At 46.3% G+C, this 19073-nt stretch overlaps 1 protein-coding gene across 1 annotated transcript; it reads right to left on the bottom strand.

Annotated features, from left to right (window-relative positions):
* Positions 1 to 7932: 7932 nt before the first annotated feature.
* On the bottom strand, positions 7933 to 11996 carry LOC100383227 (uncharacterized). Its single transcript, NM_001175889.1, is given in 9 exon segments — positions 7933 to 8701; positions 8792 to 8893; positions 9351 to 9443; positions 9561 to 9704; positions 10340 to 10427; positions 10656 to 10744; positions 10917 to 10982; positions 11113 to 11227; positions 11634 to 11996. Coding segments are annotated over 9 exon segments (1104 nt in total). The 5' UTR covers positions 11792 to 11996; the 3' UTR covers positions 7933 to 8452.
* Positions 11997 to 19073: the final 7077 nt, after the last annotated feature.

Below are 19073 nucleotides of genomic sequence, written 5' to 3'. Positions count from 1 at the left end.
GAATTAAGCAGCTTAATTCTGTATAATTCAGCAAATTCACGTACCTCCTTTGACATAAAAGAAGTACCTTGATCTGTAGTCAAGGTCTGGGGAATGCCGAATCTATAAATAATATGCTCAGTTATGAACTCAATTACCTGCTTGTGCGTCATGTTCTTTAGAGCAACGACTTCAGTCCATTTGGTGAAATAGTCAGTGGCAACTAACACAAACCGATGCCCCTTTGATGATGAAGGATGAATTTCTCCAATAAAGTCTAATCCCCATCCTCTGAACGGCCAAGGCTTGATGATAGGATGTAATTCGGCTGCAGGGACCAACTGTAGGTCACCGAATTTTTGACACACTTGGCAACCCTTGTAGTACTTGAAACAATCAGCTATCATACTAGGCCAATAAAAACCAGACCTTCGCAACAACCACTTCATCTTTGGAGCTCATTGATGAGTACCACAAATTCCTTCATGTACTTCGGCCATGGCTAATATAGGATCATCTGGGCCCAAGCACTTAAGCAGGACGTCATTGACTGTTCGGCGGTAAAGTTCATCACTCATCAAAACATACTTGAAAGTTGTTCGCCGAATGTTCTTATCTGTCCTGATATTGGGATTTTGTAAATAATTAAGTATAGGTGTCCTCCAATCACTTGCATCGGCTTCATTGTCAGCCGAATCGACTAAGAGAACATTTCTGGTAACCCCGGACGGTCCGGCGTCATCACGCGGACGGTCCGCGACCTGGGAATTTGGCTCTGTACTGGTTATCAGATTTTCGGTTTTGTGAAATTTCCCTCTCTTTATCCGATAACCCGATGCATCTTGTGCCAAATCGTTAGCTCTATGATTCTCAACTCTAGAGATATGCCGAATACTGAATTCGTCAAAAGAATGGATTATGCTCCAACATTTCTCAAGGTAACTATTTAGAGTACCATCAAAACATTGATATTCTTCTAACACTTGTTGGACAACCAGCTGAGAATCACCAAATACCTTCACATGTTTTACTCTCATACCATTTAAAAGTTCTAAGCCGAATAGGAGGGCCTCATATTCAGCTTGATTATTAGTGCAATAAGTTTTCAATCGGCTAGAGAAGTCAAAGGAGACATTACTTGGTGAAACAAGCACAATGCCAATTCCTTGCCCTTCATTGCAAACCGATCCATCAAAATATAAAGTCCAAGGAGTAATAGTGAGGTATGACATGTCTAGTTCATGAATATCATTAACCCGATGTTCTACAATGAAATCCGCTACGACTTGGCCTTTCATATATTTCAATGGTTCATAGGCCAAGTCATATTCTATGAGTGCATAAGCCCACTTACCAATTCTACCACTCATAATTGGGTTATGCAACATGTATTTGATCACATCGGCTTGACCAGAAACAGTGCAATGACTAGACAGTAAATAATATCTACATTTGGTGCATGCATAAAACAAGCATAAGCATAACTTTTCAATAAAAGTGTACCTTGTTTCAGCATCCACCAACCTTCGGCTTAGATATGTCACCACATGCTCCTTCCCCTCAGTTTCTTGTATCAGAACAACCCCAATGACCTTATCCTCAGCTGCAATGTATAATCGGAATGGTACTCCTGCTTGTGGTGCTTTTAATACGGGAGCCGAAGTATTTTTTGATGAGATCAAATGCTTCCTGCTGCTCTGCCCCCCAAGAGAATTCGACATCATTCTTAAGCCGAAGAATAGGGGTGAACGCATCAATCTTCCCGGCTAGGTTAGAAATAAACCTTCGTAAATAATTCACCTTGCCGAGAAACCTCTGTATCTCGACCTTACAGGTCGGAGGTCCCACATTCCGAATAGACTTGATTCAGTCAGGGTCTATCTCTATACCATGTTCATGTATGACAAATTCTAAAAACTTACCAGCCGACACTCCAAAAGCACATTTACGTGGGTTCATTTTCAAACCATACTGACACATTTTATCAAAGGCTTTGCGCAAATCAGCTATATGAGAACTAAACTCAGCCGATTTGACTACAATATCATCAATGTAAACTTCCACAATGTTTCCTAACAATTCATGGAAGATCAAATTCATAGCCCTCTGATAAGTAGCACCAACATTTTTCAGACCAAATGTCATGACAACCCACTCAAATAAACCAATGAAGCGTGGACATATAAAGGTCGTTTTAGACGCATCTTCTTCGGCCATGAAAATCTGATTATATTCGGCATTACCATCAAGGAAGCTAATAATTCTATTTCCTGATGCATTATTGATTAATGTGTCGGCTATAGGCATGGGATATTCGTCTTTAGGAGTTGCTCTATTTAAATTGCGAAAATCAATGCATACTCTAAGTTTACCTGACTCCTTCTCCACCGGCACAATATTGGAGACCCACTCTGCGTATCTGCAAGGTCTGATAAAATCAGCTTCTAGCAGCCGGTGGATTTCGTCCTTGATGCGTGGGAGAAGATCTGGACGAAATGTTCTAGCTCTTTGCTTGAAAGGTTTGAAACCAGATTTAATAGGCAGCCGATGCTCTACGATCTCTCGGCTTAATCCAGGCATCTCAGTGTAATTCCAAGCAAAGCAATCTGAATATTCCTTCAATAGACCGATCATCTCATCTCTAGGATCGGTCTCCAGGGTCTTGTTTACAAAAGTCGGCCTTGGAGTTTTACCATCTCCTATGTCAATCTCCTCCAACGGATCGGCCGATGTAAACCCCTGTCCTAGTTTATCAAGATCTCTGAATTCCTCTATCATGTTCCCCACAGAGGAATTAGAAGAACTTTGTGTGACGGCGGAATTTCCGGTCTCGGGGACCGGATCATCCGTAATACTGTCCTTTTGCTGTGATATATGTTCGGTCTTAAAGTACGAACCCTTTTGTGAAAGACCAGACCATCCGGCCTTGGAAGCCGAACTGTCCGTGACCAGAGACTCATGAACTTTGTATGTATTCATCATTTAAACTTTATTTAGGATTTAGCCGATTCTCCATCGGCTCTAGCATTACAGGAATGAAACCTTTTTTATCTATACTTATGAATTGATAATCAGAAAAATCTACTCCTGTGAGACATGTAGCAGTCTCATAAGTCCAGAGTACAGGGGCATCGGCCACAGCGATGCAGGCCGATACATCAGCATGTACTTGTTCTATGTCATCGCCTACCCATTGTATTAGCATTTGATGTAATGTAGAAGGTATACATTGATTGACATGAATCCAATCTCTGCCTAGGATTAAACTATAATTTCCTTCTACATCAGCGACAAAGAATGCAGCAACAAGGGTCTTAGTCCCGATGGTTAATTCAACGGACGTGACTCCCCTGTCTTTGATCGAACTATCAGTTCCAACACCACTGAGGGTCATGTTGGTCTTGACAAGTTCGTCATCTTGTTTACCTAATTTTCTGTATAATGAATAAGGCATTAGATTTACAGCCGCCCCTCCATCTACCAACATCTTAGCAATCGGTATCCCATCAATGTGGCCGCGCACGAAGAGCGGCTTTAAATGATTTACCGATTCTTTTGGTTTAGTAAAGGCGGCTTCTTTAGGACCAAAATCAAACTGGGCAACAACAGGTTCATCGTCGCCGATAATAGTACAATCGGCGGAAAATGTAATAATATTTACATCCATACCTGGGCGTTCTGGAGAAGCCTCGTAGTCGACCAGGTCTTCTTCCAGCAGGTCGTCCTCCTCCATTGATGTTGTCGTGTCGTTGGAGGCTTCCTGGTGAACGACGGACGGTCCGCGTGCGGGGACCGGACGGTCCGCGCCTGGTGCAGGTTGTCTAGAGGCTTCCTGGTGAACGGCGGACGGTCCGTGCGCGGGGGCCGGACGGTCCGCGCCTGGTGCAGGTTGACTTTCTATTTCTGTGGCCGTTTGTTTTTTCTCAACGGCCTTCGGTCTCCATTTCTTTTGCGGTGGCGGGTATAGTGGATGTGTGTCATTAAATGTCTTTTCCGCCTCCTTCTCCTGGCTCTCCTTTGCTCTTAGGCGCTGTAATTTTCTCTTTTGGGATCGTGTCAATCCCGCTGGGCACCATCGAGGCATGGAGTATTTTGGATCGGCTGTTTTGTTGGTAGCCGTATCCTTTTCGGTTGTGTTGGTCGATTCGCCGAAAATCATCGGCCCTTTATTGTCTCCCTGTATGACAACATCTGTAGTGCCTATTTTGATGATGTCCTTTTTTGTTGTTCTTTGAGTTGCTACAGGCATATGCCCCCCTGCCGGATTGGTCGGCCTAGGAGGCCGAGTAGTCCGACAATCTTGTTGGGCTTGTGCCTGGTGACCGGATTCAGCAGCGCTCAATCAGTCTTGCACTGGCGGCGCCAGCCTATCATAAACGGATGTTTGGGGTGCCCCCCAGGCGGGGTACTGTGGCATCCCAAATGGATATGGTGGCATGCCCCACATTTGATTTGGGACATATGGTGGAGGTAAGTATGTGTATGGATATGGCATAGATGGATAAGGGGGTGGAGGTGTCCATGTCGGCATGTTAGGTCTCAATTGTACAATAGGACCTTTCATTTCTTCCGATTGGTGAGGTGGTCCAATCGGCCTGACCTGACGTTGCTCATGAATGGGTGAGCGGGGTCGCTTTGGTGGCCGGTCACTGGGGCCGGCCTTCTTTTTCACATATTTAGACAACAATTGATCGAAAGTCGGGCCAGGCTTGATCAGCCGACCAACTGCTTTAAATGTATTTGTTTTCCACGTACCTATTTCTGGTCGTCGTGGTTTGAAGGTACGTGGTCGCTGCGAGTCCTGAGCATGGCCGGACCGTCCGCTGGAGTCCTCCGAACCGTCCGAAGAAGCGTCGGACCGTCCGCGTCTGGACGACGGACTGTCCGTGATGCGCAGCACGGGTTCCCGCAACTGTCTCCCTGTCTGCGCTTGCCCCCCAGTGCTAGAGGCTGTGATGGTCACCTTCAGGGTCTCCCCTCCATCGGGAGTATTCTCGGCCACCACTTTCCTGCAAGAAACTTTACAATCCCCATCGGCCTTTTTAGCATTGCCGATGATTGTTTCCTTGCCTTTGCCTTTATCGGCTGTATTTGGCCGAACCAGGACTTTCTTGCCCTCGAAGTCAATCATGTTCATCGGAAAGGGCTCTGTATCCACCTGCATTTCCTGAAATTTCAATCGTCCTTCGTTAATGGCCGATTGAATCTGTCGTCGGAATACATTACAATCATTAGTGGCATGAGAAAATGAGTTATGCCACTTGCAGTACGCACGACGTTTTAGCTCGTCGGCGGATGTAATAGTGTGATTTATTTTAATATTGCCATTTTGAGTAATTCGTCAAATATTTTATCACACTTACCAACATTAAACGTAAACTTAACCTCTTCTTGCCGTTTCTTTTGAACCGGCTGTAAGGAGGAACAAGCCGAAGATTTGGCCTGTTTTGGCCAAACCATTTCAGCAGCGTACACTTCTGCTGATTCGTCATCTGAGCTACTTTGGTCGCACTCTACTATGTGTACGTTGTGACACATTGTTTTAGCAGTTTCCTTGCTCCGGCTTTCGCAAGCCAAAGCTCTCTGGTGTAACTGTGCTAGTGTAAAAAATTGGATGCCTTCTAATCTTTCTTTTAAATAATATCGCAGACCATTAAAGGCTAATCCTACTAGTTGTTTTTCTGCTAAATGAATTTGAAAGCATCGGTTTCTTGTATCTCGGAATCTCCGGATGTAATCATTAACTGATTCATCTTTTGTCTGTCGCAATGATACTAAATCTACCAAATCCAACTCATAGTCACCGGAGAAAAAATGATCATGAAATTTTTGTTCTAGATCCCCCATGATGAAATGGAATTAGGAGGTAAAGTGGTATACCATGCAAACGCAGTTCCTATTAGAGATAATAAAAATAAACGCATGCGAAATGCCTCTGTGTCGGCCATTTCTCCTAATTGCGCTAAGAACTGGCCTATATGTTCGCGCGTGTTTTTCCCTTGATCACCCGAAAATTTTGCGAATTCGGGTATTCTAGTTCCCTGTGGGTACGGGTGGTGATCAAATCGGCTGTCATAAGGTTTCCGATATGATTGCCCCCCAGGGACCATGCTTAGTCCGAGCTTATCTCGGAACGCCCCGGCTATTTCTTCCCTCACTATATCAATGGCAGCCGGTGCAAGACCACCGGCTCTCTAGTCAAACATAGGTGGGGTTGGTTGTATGTTAGTATGTTGTCTTTCCCCCCATTGGTTTGAGCTGCGTGGTGCATTCCCATTTGCCCTATATGGCTCATAGGTTTGATCGTTTCTTTCTGGCCTTCTAGGTGGGGCCGGAAAGCTTTCCTGGGCTCTGGATCCTGAATTAATGGGTTGGTGCATTGCATAGTGTGATGGGAAGTGTTGCTGGGACGGGCGAGGATTCAGGTAATAATCCTCCTCAAAAGACTCATGCGCGGACTGTCCGGATACGTACCCGGACCGTCCATAGTTATATGCGGACCGTCCGTCGTTGTATGCGGACCGTCCGACTGGGTAGTTTGGGTTCTGTGACGTATGTGGTGGCTCGGGTGCATGTCTGGGTACTTCATTAAAAACGGGCCCGACCGTGGCTGGCCCGGACGGTCCGCGATCACGCGCGGACGGTCCGGACATGTGCAGATCGGCTGTTTTGCTGCCGATTTGCGGTTGCTCAGGGTACGTGTCCATCGGCATCCCATAAAGGGGTTGTGACTGGTCGTGACAACCTACAGCCGATGTATTACGCGTATTACCCCTTAATTCTACCTCGTGTGATAGGAAATTTGCAATGCTAGATTTGTCGAATGCACGCGCTAATCTCCTATAGTCGTTTTGCATATCCCCTATGATATTTTGCATTTGCTCACGCTGTTCATCTACATAATTCTTAAGAGATTGCAGCTCGTTTGTATTACTTACATTGGGGATGTCTGGCGTGGGTCGCAGTGAAGCCGGATCTATCGTCCGATGTCGGACGACTTTGTTGTTCCTGTCCACTTTGAAGTTGGCCAAGAACCTCGCTTTTGCCTCCTGGATCATCTGCTCCTTGTTCTCCTCAAACTGGAGCTGTTCGTCAGCTGGCAATGTGTCCCAAGTTGGCTCTATGATGTTGCTTGGGGAAATATCAGAGCTATCCATTGAACCGGCCATTGAGGGCCGATTTGATAGGTCTAAATATGTCTTCCCCAGCGGAGTCGCCAAAAAGTATGTTGACGCTTTTTTGGAGCGCCAAATACTCAAGAAGAACCGGCGGTGGTGCTCTCTGGTCAGGCGCGGACGGTCCGCGGCACAGGGTCGGACGGTCCGCGACCTGGCGTGAGGCGGCGGCGCTCTCTGGTCAAGCGCGGACGGTCCGCGGCACAGGGTCGGACGGTCCACGACCTGGTGCAGGAGCTCGGGTTCCCTACCTGACGGCCGGACGGTCCGCGCGTGCGTAGGGGCGGCGGAAGATCGCCGGCGGCGCCTGGATCTCGCTCCCGGGAGGGACCCCGTCGGGGAGGAGAGATCCTAGGAGTTGTCTAGGCTCGAGCAGGCCAACCTAGACTCCTCTAATCGACGTAGAGTCGAAGAGAGGCGGAGAATTTGGGGATCGAGAAGCTAAACCTAAACTAGACTAGAACTACTCCTAGGATAAAATGCGAAATAGAAGTTGTATTGATTCGATTGATGATTACAAATCAGCCGTAGACCTCTCTTTTTATAGAGGAGGGGGGCTGGACCCTTTACACGACTGGATTCCGAGCTAATTCCGCAAATCTAGCCAACAAACATAGCACAAAACTCGGAACCCTAAACTGCTCTGCGCATGCGCGGACCGTCCGACCCACAGGCGCGGACTGTCCGGACCGCGGACCGTCCGGCCTCAGGGCCGGACCGTCCGCTAGGCTCAAAATGGTGCTCAACAGAATGAAAAGCAGGTTACTTAAACCACGGTAACAAAAACATACCATCACCATCTGCTTCAAAGCTACCATGTCTGAAATGTGACAGAATCAGCTTGCCCATAGCCTATTTCAGCTGGAGAGCATTGCATTGTGCTACTCTCTGTGGAACCACAGGACAGGGGACAAGAAGAAAGGACAACAGACCAGGTATGTGATCTTTGCAGTGCTGAAAGATGGTATTGCAGAATAGCAGTAACCGGACAGCCGCATGGTTGTGTGCTCTTTGCGTGGCATAAGCTACTCGAAGTTCACTTGGCTGAGGCAGGGAGGCCTAGATCAGGGCGAGCAGTGATGTTGGCAAGGCGATTTCAGTGGGAGACAAGCACGGAGGCAGTCGCCTCGACGCCGACGGAGTTGACGCCCTTGGCGAAAGATCCACCATCTCCAGAGCCTGCATCCTGAGCTCCATTGGGTAGTCCTTGACACACCCAATCCTCGGACCAGCCCCCGTGCTCCATTTAAGGGACAACCTGTGCCCGAGCTGGTAGGACTTAGACCCGCTCTTGGACTTCATCCTCTCAAGAATCGCCTTCTGGGGGACTTCGGTGGCTCTGGGGCTCTGCAGACCGCCCGACAAGGTCCTTTGGTAGGTTGGCCTAGCTTGATCTTAGGAGCATTGTCGCCTTCATTGCCTTGCGTGGTGTTTAGAGGGGGGACCAGCTGTGGAAGATTTGTTGGTTCCATGGTAGCTGAAGCGAACTTCTGCGAGTCATTAGGCACTGGATCTTCGTTGTAGTCTTCTCTGGTCGATGAGCGTACCTGAGCGCAGAAACAAGCTCAGCAAATAAAACCATCTAGCATCTGTTGCCACGAGGGTAGTTTCGACTGTGGATGGTTATGACAGTGTACCTCGACTTCTTTGAGATCGACTCCATTCCCTTCAAGGAAGTTCATGAAGTTGAGGAGGTTCTCTGCACTAGGTTTGTAGTGGCCGCTGTATGCCCAGATGGACTTCATCCAGAACAAATAAAAGAATTAGCCAAATTTGCCAATGAAAAGGTAAACTAACATGATGTAGTCGGAGTAACATAGTCATATATCTAGAGCTCACATCAACTTTGCACAGTGGTTTAATCAAGATAAGTAGATATCTGTTGTGTACTAAGCAGAAGTAGATTCAGAAACTGAAGTTTCCAATATACTGCTGAAGAAGTTTTGCAAAAAAAAAGGTGCATGGATATCAATGTTCTGGTTTATATTTCATATTTGTCCTTTAGAAATTGTCAGAAACTAGTTATCCATGGTAGCCCATGGGACAGAAAATGGTTCGGAGGATCACACACAGTGATCAACACAAATAAAACATTTTGACCAACGGTAAGAATAGCACGAGCAAGAATACCAAGAAAGTAAACTACCGCGGTATAAAACAAACATTCCAATAGGCAGTGGCTGCTAGAAAGAATACCTTGATCACTCCATTTTCTGCAGTAAATCTCCCAGCAGCTATAGTTGCACCTCCTGCCAAAAAGCTGGAGTGCTGGAATACGCCTCTCTGTTTCTGATGGCGTATAGAAACAGTTTTAGCAGAAGTAAAGTAGCGAAATGCAACAAAGATATAGTATTGTTTCAGCAGAGTAGCGAAGTCATTGTAAGCCAGTAAAAGTAGACAAATTACCTGTCCAGCATAAATCTTTTTTGCTGTACTCATAACAAATATCCATTTAGTCCCCTTAGGACCCCTTGTATCAAGCGGTTCTCCAGACTGTTTATGGATAACTTTTCCCTCCTTAATGATGTATTCATAGTGCTCGCGCTCTTGCTGCAAAACAATGGACAAATGTAGTTTTATTAGCCATCCAAAGAGTCTGTTAAAACTTAAAGCAAACCCCCTTTTTCCTGTTGTTAACTATGTTCAACGTTGCAAAAACAATGGTAGTTTTATTGGTCATCCATATTCATGAACAAAAGAAATATAATGTGAATAAAAGCAGGCCAGGGTGTGACTTGATCCCGTTCATATTTCAGATGTAACAAAAATTCAGACTTCCATGAACAAATGAAATATGATGTGAATAATAGCAGGCCAGGGTGTGACTGGATCCCATTCATGTTTCAGATGTAACAAAAATTCAGACTTGAGGGTACATGAAGTGCAGTTCATATATAAAACAACTTTATGTTGTAACTAGAAGATGAAACATGCATGTTTTATTTGATAAAAAAAATAAAGACAAACTTGGGGAAACTTTTTTTTACAAAACATAAGTGATAAAATCAAGAAAAGGTGTGTTCAAAAAAATAAAAGGAACAAAAGAAAGGTTTATTACGCCGACATGAGATTTTGTGGGTGAAGTGAGTCAAGCTATCTTAGTGCTCGTCGCAGAAATTTTCTGCAATGTTGTATGTCACAGATTCTAAATAAAGATTGGCAGCCGTTGGTGGAATATATCTTACCGGACCAAGATACCTGATACATTGCATCTTCAGTAAAGCTCTTGGACATTCAGGAAGGTCTAGGTCCTTCCCCTCTCCAACATCAAGCCTACATATGCACACAAAAAAACTAACTTAAATTGTGCTGCCATCAAACTGATAGCTGAAATTCCAGGTATGAACAGACATTCCTATGGTAACTGAAATCGCTGGTACGAGTAGGCGTTTGAATATGTATATCTCCTTTCCATCTGTTGTGCCGGTTGTGCTATTTTGTTCGAACAACAGAGCTTGCCAATGTGATTGCTGCTCCTGGAATTTGCGGTGAGGTTCTTACCAATAGAAGAATGGCTGGCCTGCTTGGCTTTGGCACCACTCGTCGTAGTAGAAGTGCAGGTTGTGCCCATATCTATGCCGCGGGTCGATCTACACAGAACAATCGATGTTCAGACAAGGCTGAAGTAGTACTGGTACTGTCCAGGTCAAATGATAATGTAACAGAGCAGCCTCTTTTCACACACATAAGAACAGAACAGCAATACTGCTAAGCTAAAAGGTGGTGTTATTAGTGGACTATGTTAGTACGGTGTGTACTCACCGCTTCGATCCAGTGCTGGAAAGCCAGCTTGAGGGCCTTGCCGTCTCTGGATAAACCCTGGCCCACCTGTTACAAGCCAGGCAGCGACATAAGCAGCTGAGGACTGAAGGAGTCTGAAACAGATTGGTTTCTGGAGAGTGAACACGACACACGAAGGCTTTTCTCTGGTAGAAGTGGTAGTAGTTGGGATGGCGACCTTGGACGCGTTGAGGCTGACGCGGTTCCAGCGCGAGGCGGCTGTCTCCGGCTTGGGCTCGTCGAAGAAGGAGACGGTGCTGTGCTCCAGGCGCACGTAGTCCAGCGCCTGCCACCTTCATTCATCCCAACCACAAACCCTATCAGTCTCGATCAAATTTCTGCCTCGGGCGAAAAAGAGAGCTCTTTTTTTTAAGCTGTGACTGGTTCCCAAATCCCAACACCCGTAACGCAACCATTGGGAGGAACCAAATTCAGCCATTTTTGTTTTAACGGGAGACACCAAAATCCCCACGAACCAAAGGAGGCGCCTTCCGATGGAACGCGACGCAACAACACACGAGCCAGCAATAAGCAAAGAAAAGTGAACCCGAACCAAAGGGGACGTACGCCGCCGCTCTTGCTCAGTACCAAATCGAACCGAACGGACGGGAAGAAACCACACCAGAGTCCAGAGGCATGGGCCCATGAGAGAGAGAGAGAGAGAGAGAGAGAGGGAGGGAGAGGATCCGAATAAGATACCAGAGCTCCTCGACGACGACGGCGGAGTCGGCCAGCTTCCGCCGGGTCCGGTAGCTGCGGTACACCTTCTGCAGCGTGGTGGCCGCGCCATTCTCGCCAGTCCCCTTCGCCGGCGAGGGAGGCTCCGGCCTATCCGGCCCCGCCGCCTCCACCTCCATTCCTCTGGGGTTGGGGCGCTAAACTTGGACCGAGCCGGCAGTTCGTCCGCGGAGGCGGACGCGAGGGCGGGCGAGAATGGCTCTTCGCCCGGCGCTCGTGCGGTGTGTCAAGGTTTTGGAGAGCAGGTGGGAGTTTAATCCGTGGATTAGCACGCGAGCCGAGGGAATAATTGAAGGAACGGGGAGCAGGGTATCGCATTCGCGGGAGGAACTGCGGACTGCGGTACGAACGACGACGACGAAAGAAGTCGTTGGCGCCGCCTATTGGCTCGTGTTCCGCGGCGGGTGGTGGCGCCATAACTGCGCGTGGCTGGCCCACTTGTCAGTCATAAAGTAACTACCGCATGATTACTGGTGGCCAGGGCGTCAGGGCGAGTCCTCGCAATGTTGGACCGGCGCCCGGGGGGCGACGGACGCGACGTTCGTGGTGCGGCGGGGCGGGGTCATGTCCGTTGGTCGCCCCCTCTCCACCACCCCGCCCCACGCGGGGCACCAGTCCCTCTCCGCGCCGGATCGGGTCGCCGTCGTGGATTCGTACGTGTCTGCACACGGCACACGGCACACGGCAACTACACACTAGTACTAGCTCATATCTAACATCAGCGTCCTCAATTTGTAGGCTACTGCTGTTGCTGTTGTAGAATCCATGATCGTGCGGTCGGTCAGCACCGGCGTACGGTGTAGTGTAGTCCTACCTTCTGGAGCTAGAGGCCTAGAGCTAGACTACCTACGGAGCGCTATGGAGCGGGCGTGGTGCCACTTGCTCGGTCCTTAAAATAAACCGTTGCAAAGGCACCTCAATCATATTTGATAATATAATGTAACGTATATACGACACGCGATAGCTAAGTGACAAACCAATGTGATCGATACTTCTCACAAAAAATTATAATTAAGACTGTTGGGGGCCTTCGGCTTCCGAAGGTCCTCAAAAACATGATTTAACGATGTTTCTGGAGTATAATGTGTGAACAGGTATCTTCGGACTCGAATCAGTACCACAGTGGGAGAAGCCCAAAGAATACGAAGGTTGACACAACGCCGAAGGTGTGAGCAGGAAAGCTTCGGCGTGATAGTAGAAAAGGAAACCGACTTAAAGATGAAAAGGCTATTTAGACCTTGGTGGATTACTATAGAATTACTACCAAATGTAAAGGGCATGAGTGTAATTTTACATGGGCTGTGTCCCGCGCCTATAAATAGGTGAACAGTGCCCCCGTACTGTTCACGCTGACTTCGCATTTGCTTTTGCGTCACGCTTATACTATTACCTTCTTTTAAGCCGAAGGTACATGTGTAATTTGATATCATTTCTATCTTTTCATAGTAACAATATAGAAATGAGTTAATAATAATATATAATTGTTTATGTTATCCTTTACATTTCATATGTCTTCTTCTTCATTATTATATGTTGTGTTTATGAAGGGATGTCCTTCATAACCTTCGTCCGAAAATCATTATATCCTCAAGGGAAATAATGCTTCGAAGGACGAAGGACTTTAACGTTTAATATTTTTTGTGTTGCCTTGTTCTTAACTCATAGCATTTGAGAACAAGTCCCCAACATTGGCGCCCACCTCCGGTGAACTCACTTCCACTCATAAACCTTCGTTATGGCGCCGAAGAAAGCTTCAGCAACTGGGGCTGCAGCTCTGCAACCGCTGGACCCCAATCAGGAGACTCTCTCCCTTCGGGAGGCCCGAAGCCAGAAGAGGAAGGCTGTCAGCCCGACACCGCAAGAGGATGAGCTAGACCAAGAAATCAGAGAAATGGAGATGCTTCATCAACAGGTGCAGAGGAAGAAGGAAAAGATGGTCAGGCTAGCTGAACTGCAAAGGCAGATAGACGAAGCCTCTGAAGAAGTTCACCATCTTACTCAGGATGAGCAGAACCGAAGGCCTCAGCACAAAGATCTTCATCAGGAGGATTTTTTCAACGAAGATGACTGGTATGAGAATTTCCACCATGGAAATTTTGCTTTTGATGATGCTTCTCCTCTGTCCGCTGAGCTGCAGGCTACACCTTGGCCTCCGTCCTACAAGCCACCCCAGCTTCCCATATTCGACGGCCATTCAGACCCAAAGCAGTTTTTGATGAGCTACGAAGCAACAGTATCTTCGTATGGTGGCAATACTGCAGTCATGGCAAAATCTTTTGTTATGGCTGTCAGGAGTGTTGCTCAAACCTGGTATTCCTCCCTTCGACCAAGAACGATCACTTCATGGCAAAAGCTGAAGGACATGTTGTTAACCAGCTTCCAAGGGTTTCAGACGAAGTCGGTCACTGCTCAAGCTCTATTCCAGTGCACCCAGGACCATGAAGAATACCTTCAGGCGTATGTCCGGAGGTTCTTGCGTTTGAGGGCACAGGCACCAACAGTGCCCAACGAAATTGTCATTGAGGCCATGATCAAGGGACTCCGGCCAGAACCTTCAGCTCAGTACTTTGCTAGGAAGCCTCCTCAAACTTTGGAGAAGTTGCTCCAGAAAATGGACGAGTATATTCGTGCCGACAATGATTTTCGTCAAAGAAGAGAGGAGGCTTTCAGGTTTTCCGAAATGACCAGGGGCTTCGGAGGAAGATTTTATCCGAGGCACGTCAGGTCAATTCACAACTCTACTCAAAATGATGATAAGGGGAGTCAGCAGCAAAGGCCACAGGGCTCTTCACAGGCTTCGGGGCAACAGCAAAGCTCCTTCCGGCCGCCAGCTCCAAGAGGCAGAGGCGCCAGGGGCTTCGGCGGAAGATTTGGAGATCAACCGAGGAGAACATTTTGCTTGTTCTGTGGTGAAAACAAGGGCCATACCACCAGGATGTGCCAGGTTACCATCCAGAAGCAAAAGGAGATAGCCGAAGTTGCAGCACAACAGGGTCAGCCGAAGCAGATCATGCACACTGCTTCGTATCATTCACCTTATATCCCAGAATATGTAGGCAACCACCCTGCAGTTTCTGTAGCTTCGGCGAGTCAACCTCAAGCTTCCTGGCAACAGCCTCCGCCTCCACCACCGCTGCAACAAGGCCAGCAGCCAGAAGGAGGCCAATATGCTCAACACCAAAGGGACTTCAGAGAACAGTCCGAAGCTCGCACAGTCAATAGCACTGTGCCAGAGTCGAAGCACATTTATTGACAAATATCCTACCTTGATAATAGACTTTTCCATTCAGTTTTATTTTCTGTGTAATAAAGGACACTTTTTAAATCTCATGTAATAGTTTCATTGTTTGCCACAAGGAAAACATATCTTCCCCACAGGCTTAAGGTGTTGAAGCTTAAAAATTTGCGATAGCAAGGAGGACCTTCGAATTATCAAAAATTTATTTTAAAAGGCACGGTATGAATTCTTCGAAGAAACAAAAAGTCGTTCTAAGGAACGGAGAGTAAGTTTGCTGAAGTTACAAAAAGCCGTTCCAAAGGGAGCGCAGTGTAAGTTTTCTGCTCAAAAGTCGTTCCAAAGGGAATGCAGAGCTTACAGCGAAAAATAAACGCTGATACCGCCTAAGTAAAAGGCGAAGCGCGAAAAGTCAACGCGAATACCGCCGAAAGTAAAAGGCGAAGAAGCTTCTAAGGGAGGCTTACAGCGAAAAATAAACGCTGATTCCGCTGAAGTAAAAGGCGAAGAAGCTCCTAAGGGAGGCTTACAGCGAAAAGTCAACGCTGATTTAAAAAGATTATATGTTTTATTGCAGGGATATGCGTGTATCTTCGGGATAAATATCATTTTACATAGCATAACATCATCATATCATTTCGCATAGCATAAGCATCATACATCATGCTGCATATACAAGAAGGGGACACAATATTGATCTTCGGAAGAATGCTTTGAAAAAGGGGAAAATCATGCTAAGTCACAAGAAGATACAATATTGATCTTCGGAGTGTAGCTTCGGAAAATATTTTCACGAAGCTTGGATATTCATCATCAGAACACTCTGGATATAGTTGTGATAAATGAAAATTCTTCTTCACGAAGCATGAAAAGAAGGGAAGGTGTTTTTTCGTCAAAGACTCAAAAACGGTATGTATGTAAATTTCATGCATCGTAAAGAATTGAACCATAAAAAAACAAGTATACAAGATATTACACATATTACATTTCAGATGTTTTTACAATAGCACCTAGTCTTCCCTAAGTACTACTTCCGCAGCTTCGTTCAAGAGTTGATTGACAACTTGATCCATGATAGCTTCAGCCATCTTTTTAATTTCATCGTCATCTTTCGGCTGAGGGCCTGGAGGCGCTTTAGTAGGATCTGAGGGAGGACAGGATACGGCTACATTGCTATTACAAATTGCGAACGAAGTTTAAAATCAAAAATTATAACACAATAAAAACCATTAGTTAATACCTATTTGCCCTTCGGGCTCTGCGGTTTTCTCAGCAGCCTCTGCTACTTTTCTAGCATCATGGATGCCCTTTTCGCTTTTTTGGATAATTTCTCGGGCCATCTCTCGACCACCATTGTCCCAGACATCGGTGAAAAATTTTCCACCAACCATGCTAGCTTCGGCTGAAGGATCTTTTGCATCTTCGAAGGACAAAGTAGCTTCGGGCTGTGCTAAAATCTTTATATGCTCACAACCCTTTCTCTCCAAAATGGTGGCAATCCCCCTGGCACCCGAAAAAGCGCATATGTCTCCGCGGCTATTTAAAATTTCCTCAAAGGCCTCAGCTTCGTGATTAATCCATTCGATGGGACCCTCAGGGTTGCCTCTTGTAAAGTTTTCTTCGCTCGAGAATGCGCCAACGCTGGCGAAGCTAGCTTTCATTTTCTTAACACACTCCATAGATTTGTCATAGCATCTTTTCTTGGACGAACGAAGCTCTTCAACAGTTCCTTCTAAATGATTTGCCCATTGGTCGCTAAGTTCTCGCTTCGTTTCTTCAAGTATGCGTTCCTCTTTAGCTCTGGCTAGTTGTTTTCGAAGATCTTCAATTTCACGCTTCTGAGCCTCAGCTTGACCTTTAAAAGTAGCTTCGTCTTCTTTTATTCTATTTATCAATGAATGTAATATTTTATCTTTTTCGAGACCTTCGTTCCTTAGTTTAATTACTTCGGAACGAAGGTTGCTCAGGGCCATAACACACCCTTCGTCTTCGGCATCTTTTTGGGCCCTGAGGGCATTGCTAAGTATAAGGCCCTGCAAAGAAAAATGTGTGTGCGTCAATAAATTTAAGCAAACGAAAAATTTTGGTCTCAAGAAAAAATACAAAGACCTCATTTTTTTGCACCTTTAAGCTATTGTATGCCAAGCTGTCGGCCAGCTCGTTTTTCGACAATGCCGAGAGCCCGTCTTCTAGTGTTGGGAAACCGAAGCTCTTGCTCATCTCCCGACAGACAGAAATCTCCTTGCTGTCAGGGAGACAATACAAGAAGTCTTCTTCTCTGCTGCCGTTGAATATCAACGCCCCCTTTGGATATTTCAGTTTTTGGGCGTAAAACTGGGCCTCTTGCTTTTCTTTTTCAGACAACTTTTCCCCCGAAGCATGTCGAATAATATAATCAAGGACTTTGGGGGATGCTTCGGGGGCAACAGCACTGATTTCTTCAACAAGAATTGGCTCCGTCATTTTTTCTTCCTCGGTTTCCAAGGATTTTACCTTCGTGGGCTCTGAAGGCCCAGCTTCAGCTTCAGCTTGTTGCTTTGGAGCTTTAGTATCAAAAATTTCAGTTTCCGCTTCGGAAGTTTCAACAGTCTTCTTCGGAGTTGTGCTTGAGGACTTAATTGTCTCCAGAACATCTAGCACATTGACCATTCTTTTTCTTTTTGGAGTCACCGCTGGGCCCTTTTTAATTCTTGCTACTTCAATTTCTACTAAAGGACTTAAAATTTCTGATATTTTTGATCCCTCAGTTGATCCTTTTGTTTCTTCCATCTTTTCTGTCGATGGCGCTTCGGCCATCTCTTTGGTTTCTGGTAATAAAATCTTTGGTTCCTCCAATTCTGTTGTTGTTGGCGCTTCGGCCAGTTCTGCGACTTCTGGCAGCAAGGTTGGCTCTTCAGCCTCGGTGGCCGAAGAGGTATCTCCGGTGAACTCAGGCACCGAGGCTGGTTCAATATAGCGTGGCCGATGTGTGAGGACCTTTATCCTTTTTTTTTCGGTGCTGGCTCACTAGGAGCAGCTGCAGCTTCTTCTTTCGCAGAAGTTGTGCCTTTCCTTTTCTGCCCTCGAATGGGATAACGATAGTCAGGGTAGATGAACCCGATTGCATCAAATACCCGGTTGAGTCTTTTCTTCTTCCGGCCTCCGAAGGCTGCCGACAATGCAGTATCTTCGGCCTTTGAATAAACCCCAAGTAGTTCATCACTTACATTTTCAATGCTTTTTAGCCAGTCATCATCTGGCTCAACGAATTTATCTCCGAACTTGAAAGTATATTTCAGCCTGATAAGTCCACCTTCGTCGGCCTCCTTTATGGTCTCTTGCGGCATTTCCCATTTTTCCGCGAGCGGCCATACTCTGAAGGCAATATGCTCTTGGACCAAATCCCTCGTTCCAATAAAAGAGCAAATAACTCCGAAGGCTCTCTGGCATGCTTCGGCAGCTTCATTCATTTCAACCTTCGGCCTCCGTAGGCCGAAGCTTTGCCAAATAGGGCGCATAATTATACCTTTAATATCTTCCCGTGTTTTAAGGTCATTCTTCACATAAAACCATTCTGTCATCCAGTCGCCGGGCCATCTCTTCCGAAAGGTTGGCACGGGACAGCTTGACCCGGACCGAGAGACGAAACTGTAGCAGTAGAAATTATTGTGATATTGTTCCTTACCCCAGGGTTTTGTCTCGTATAACAATTCGTGTATGTTGCAGAAACTTTTCGCATCAGGTTCTAGACCTTGGCTTCTCACGGCCCACACGAAGATATTCATCTTTATGATTGCTTCGGGGGTAAGTTGGTCAAGGTAGATTTCAAATATCTTCAGCACCTCTACGACAAAGCTGCTCAGGGGAAATCGTAGCCCAGCTTTCAAAAAGCTTCGGAACACTACGACTTCATTTTCCTCAGGAGTCGGACAAGTCTTTTCTCCTTCGTCGGCCCTCACAACGGACAAGTCCCGGAAATATCTTCCCCTCATGCTGGCAAGATGATTTTCTTTGATACTTGATTTGCCGAAAACCGCATGGCTTGGTCGCCAAGGGCGATCTTCGGAGTCTTCACCACCACTATCCACATCATAACTGTCGCTATCATCAGTATCTTCAGATAAACCTTCTAAAATCTCTTTGGTGATCTTTTCTGTATTGGTCTTCGACATTGCTACAAGAAACCC

This window comes from Zea mays, chromosome 2 (assembly GCF_902167145.1).
Source record: "Zea mays cultivar B73 chromosome 2, Zm-B73-REFERENCE-NAM-5.0, whole genome shotgun sequence".
Lineage (NCBI taxonomy): Eukaryota > Viridiplantae > Streptophyta > Magnoliopsida > Poales > Poaceae > Zea > Zea mays.
The sequence above is the reverse complement of the archived record's forward strand: the minus strand, read 5'-3'. Positions and strand labels throughout refer to the sequence as shown.